We start from the raw sequence: 4,264 nt of genomic DNA, 5'->3' as shown, positions 1-4,264 counted from the left end.
TTGTTTGGAATAAACCCATGTATATATGAACTAGAACCTTAGTAACAATACTTTTTGACTTTCCCTCATACGACTGAGTAATATTCCATTATATGAATACATCACATTTTGCTTATCTATTCATTAGTTGTTGGGAGATTTGGCTATAGAACAGTGTTTCTACCTCTGGCTATTGAATAGTGCTGCAATGAACAATGGTATACGTGAAGTCTGAATTGCTGCATTCAGATCTTTTGTGAACATATCTAAGAGTAGAACTGCTTGGTCCTATGTCAGAACTACGTTAAACTTTTTGAGGAACACCCAAATTGTTTTCACAGTGGCTGTACCATTTTACATTCTTCCTAGCAATGGATGAGAGTTCCTGTTTCCCCAATCTCAACAACACCTAGTTTTCTTGATCAATGCCATTCTTATGGGGAGGGGGTGGGGGGGGTTAGATAGTGTTTCATTGTGGTTTTGATTTGCTTTTACCTAAGGTCGGCAGTTCAAGCTCACCAGCTACTCCTTAGAAACCCTGTACAGGGTCGCTATGGGTCGCAACCGACTTGACAGCACTTCACAACAACAACGTCTAATGAAGGACTCCTGGTGTGGTGCTGTAGGATAAGCACTGGACTGCGAACCACAAGGTCATTCTCCAGATGCTCTTCGGATATTCTATACAGGGTTGCTTTGAGTCGGAACCAATTCGTTAGCGCTTAACAACAACGTCTAATGACTTTGAGCACATTTTCATGTGCTTCTTGGCCATTTGAATATCTTCCTTGGTGAAATGTCTGTTCAAGTCTCTTCAATGAGAACCGTCTAGACCCGGGAAGACTGACGCCAAGACACATGTAGATCTTCAAGGTACAAAGGGCCCACAGATGTTGAGAGGCGACAAGGACCTTCCTCTGGAGCTAACAGAGACAGAAAGCTTGATTTGGGTTCATCAGCTCTTACAACTATGTTAAGTCAGGAGAAGCCTCTAGCCTGCCTGATTCAAGGATTTGCGATTTGCCAGTTTCCACAATTGTGAGAGCCATTTCTGTGATGATTCATGAGTTCTGTGAGATGTTGCAGCAAATTGTGGGACCCAAAAATGTGAAAAGAGCACTGAGGGGATGAGGAGTAGCTGGTGCCAGAGATGATGGAGTGTGGAAAAGTTGGATATTTGAGACAGCTTTAACATTTGCCTTATAAGCGCTAGTTTTTTGCTGATCCTTATAAATGTAGTTATTCACTCATATTGGCATTTCTGAGTTGTTGGCTTCTTCACCTCCAAGTCTGGTATGTATGATGCAAAAGGAAAACCCAGGGAACTCACCACCATCTTGTTCCTTTGTAACTGAAGTCCTCAGTCAATTTGTCTTCTTGTCTGCAACTTTCAAAGTCTTCTTTTGTCTTACATGTAATGTACAGAGACTTCAGTTGTATTTAGTGGGAGGAATAGAGAAAATCTGTCTACTTCATCTTCCCAGAAGTAGAAATCATACAGTGTCCTTTAGTTTTTATTTATCATGAAAAGTCAGCAAGTAAGATTATACAAAGAGGTCTATGTCATTTGGCATTTTCTATACATTCCAAGAGTGCTCTGGGGTCCAAATAGAGCACAGGTTCTCCACTTACAGGGCAGTAAGATTCTGAAAGCACACCTATTCTGGTAGTCCTGAATAACTACCTAGATACAGATCTTGGGTCTCAGCCCAAAGAAATGAAACTACATTTTTTGGGGTCACATGTTTTCCAAATCCAAATAAAAAAAAATAACAGCACCTATTTCCCCAGTTTTCTTGATTGTAAGGACATTTTGAAAGACTTAAAATTCTACTAACATAGCACATAGTTTTACAATTATTACAGTCCCATATTCTAGTCTAATATTTCAGTCCCATATTCCAGTCTAATATTTTCTTTAAAAGGAAGCAACAAACAGTATCATCAAATGCAAAAATCTCCTTCTTGGCACTCGTAATAAAAAGGACTGATCTATAAAGTGTACTGCTGTTGTCATTAAGCGCCTTTGAGTAGGTTCAGAGCCCCTATACAGGGTCTCTGTATGAGGAGCAGCTGGTGTGTTTGAACTGCCAACCTTGTGGTTAGCAGTCCAGTGCTTAACTATTAATAGTCAAGACATAACAAACTTGTGTATGACTTGTAATGGTTTGTAATGAATGTCTATTATCATGTTAACATAAAATTTTATTACACTACTTTGACAACCTAAAGAGTTACGGTTGTGAAAAAAAATTTTTTTTTCTTCCCCATTTTCCTTCAAGTATTTCAAAATTGAATATGTTTTCAAACTATACCTTATACATGAAGTAAATTTCCAATCATTTTTTACTCCTAAACAATTTCAAATTCAGGTTTAAATCAACACACTAACTGGAAAAGTTTCCTTTTGCCCAGCTTTACCTCCCCCTATTTGATAATAAGCCTAATTAAGCACAGGGTAGTCACGGCACTCACCATGTGTTTGGCAAAGCTTCCACCTGGGCCAGTGCTGCGTACCAGATGCCCTTCTGAAGGGAAGTTAAAGTTGCCAGCATTCAGGTTTTCTTGTGTAGAATGATTACCAAACAGAACAAATGGCTGCCTATTAGGGCTACAGTGGCAAGTCAAAAACAAATGATTAGAAAGGTGACTTTTGACCAGGGAGGCAACTTCTAATGTCCTGAGTGAATTCTTGGCTTTTCTGAGTGGCATCCTGCAGTCTGAGGAAAGTGGGCCGTATAGTCCACCTAACATCCTTGGCTGTCTGGGTAGGAATGCCGGATGTCTCTGCCTCCTTCTAATGACACACAGAAGCCATTTAGACATATAACTAAACCTAAACTAGGTTTATACTTTTGACTTCTTGACTTACAAGCTCAGTACATTTGCTGTCCATGATGCATTGATAGAGCAAAGTACCAGTTTTATAAAATAGCATTTTAATAGATAAACACATTTTAAGGACTGATACTAGCTGAGGCTTTCTGCTCCCATAGAGATTTACAACCTCGGAAACCCTGTACAGGGTCACTATGAGTTAGAACTATGACTCCATAGCACATAACGACAACTAGCTGTGGTATATAGAACAGTTATCAATTCCTAACTAACTTTCAGGAGGAAAAGAAAAGAGGTTGATTGAAAACGTTCTCATCAACAGACCTATCTGCCCTTGTAACTTGCTCCTCCTCCCTTGGCTAGACTTTTTTTGTTTTTACTTTATGTTCACTTCTGAGCCCCCTCTAATCGACCCTTCCAGTCATTTCACTCAAAAAGTTCTTGCAAAAGTCATCACCAAATGACTGTCATGTAGCTACTCCAAACGACAGTCTTTGCTTCTTTGCACTCGCAGAAGCATCTGACAACCCTCCCACTCCAGGAGTTGTTACATCTCAATCTCCTTTATCAGTCATCCTCACATTCTATCTGGCCTTCCAGTACTCCTAGAGCTTCACCTTCAGCGTCTGCTTTCACTTCTCCTTTCTCATGACCCCTCCTTAAACCTGTTTCCCATCCACAAATGGTACCACTATTCATCCAGGGACCAACCCAGACATAAGATGTCTCCTTGAATTATCCTGCTCTGTTACCCCTAAATCCAGTCAGCCAACCATTCCTATCTGTCCATTTTCCTCCATCCACCTTGCCACAACCCTGGTCCCTGACACCATCACTTCTTCCCTGGACAACAGCAATGTCTTTTCACTGTTTACTTACCCAACATAGTCATTACATTGTGGAACCAGAGTCAGACCTGGCTGACTCTTTAAAATTTTTTTCTTCGGAAAAAGAAATTAGCAAAAAGCTATTCAGTTAGTAAGTGAATTTCGATGAATTACATATAGCAAATGGTACTGTCAAGTCCCCTTGTTTGAGGAACAGCTATCATTTATCTTGAGAATACACATGAAATGGGTTGCATGTGTTTGGCTACATAAAAAGATAAAATTTTGTAGATTTCCTGAGGTGTGCATCACATTCCAGTTTAATGCTTTTTAAATGTTTTAAAAGCTCATCTACTATAAAATTACAGAAAAACAAAGCGAAAAACTAATTTAAAAGCAGTAAAATAGCAAAGCTTACAAACAGAGAATGGATTTCTTATCTTCTGGTAACTGAAGTCTGACTCCTGGACTTACAGGCTTCCCTACATCCATCCACACCCTTTGCTTACCCCATTTTCTCTATTTCCATGCACTCTTCTTCTCTGAGAACTTTACCTGTTTTCAGTTATATGGCTGGAGATCATTCCATGACTGAAGTAACTTCTGAATGGCTAAAAAGA

The 4,264-nt window shown here is 39.6% G+C and overlaps 1 protein-coding gene across 1 annotated transcript in view; it reads right to left on the bottom strand.

Annotated features, from left to right (window-relative positions):
• LOC102837176 (chromosome unknown open reading frame, human C20orf194) overlaps positions 1-2,752 on the bottom strand; it is a 98,184-nt gene extending 95,432 nt beyond the window's left edge. The window contains exon 1 of the mRNA XM_006874826.1: positions 2,455-2,752. Coding sequence (XP_006874888.1) covers positions 2,455-2,733 — 279 coding nt within the window. The 5' untranslated portion in view covers positions 2,734-2,752. The remainder of the gene's footprint in view (positions 1-2,454) is intronic.
• Positions 2,753-4,264: the final 1,512 nt, after the last annotated feature.

Source organism: Chrysochloris asiatica, unplaced genomic scaffold (assembly GCF_000296735.1).
Source record: "Chrysochloris asiatica unplaced genomic scaffold, ChrAsi1.0 scaffold00304, whole genome shotgun sequence".
Lineage (NCBI taxonomy): Eukaryota > Metazoa > Chordata > Mammalia > Afrosoricida > Chrysochloridae > Chrysochloris > Chrysochloris asiatica.
Note: the sequence above shows the minus strand (reverse complement) of the source record. Positions and strands in the feature narration are given on the sequence as shown.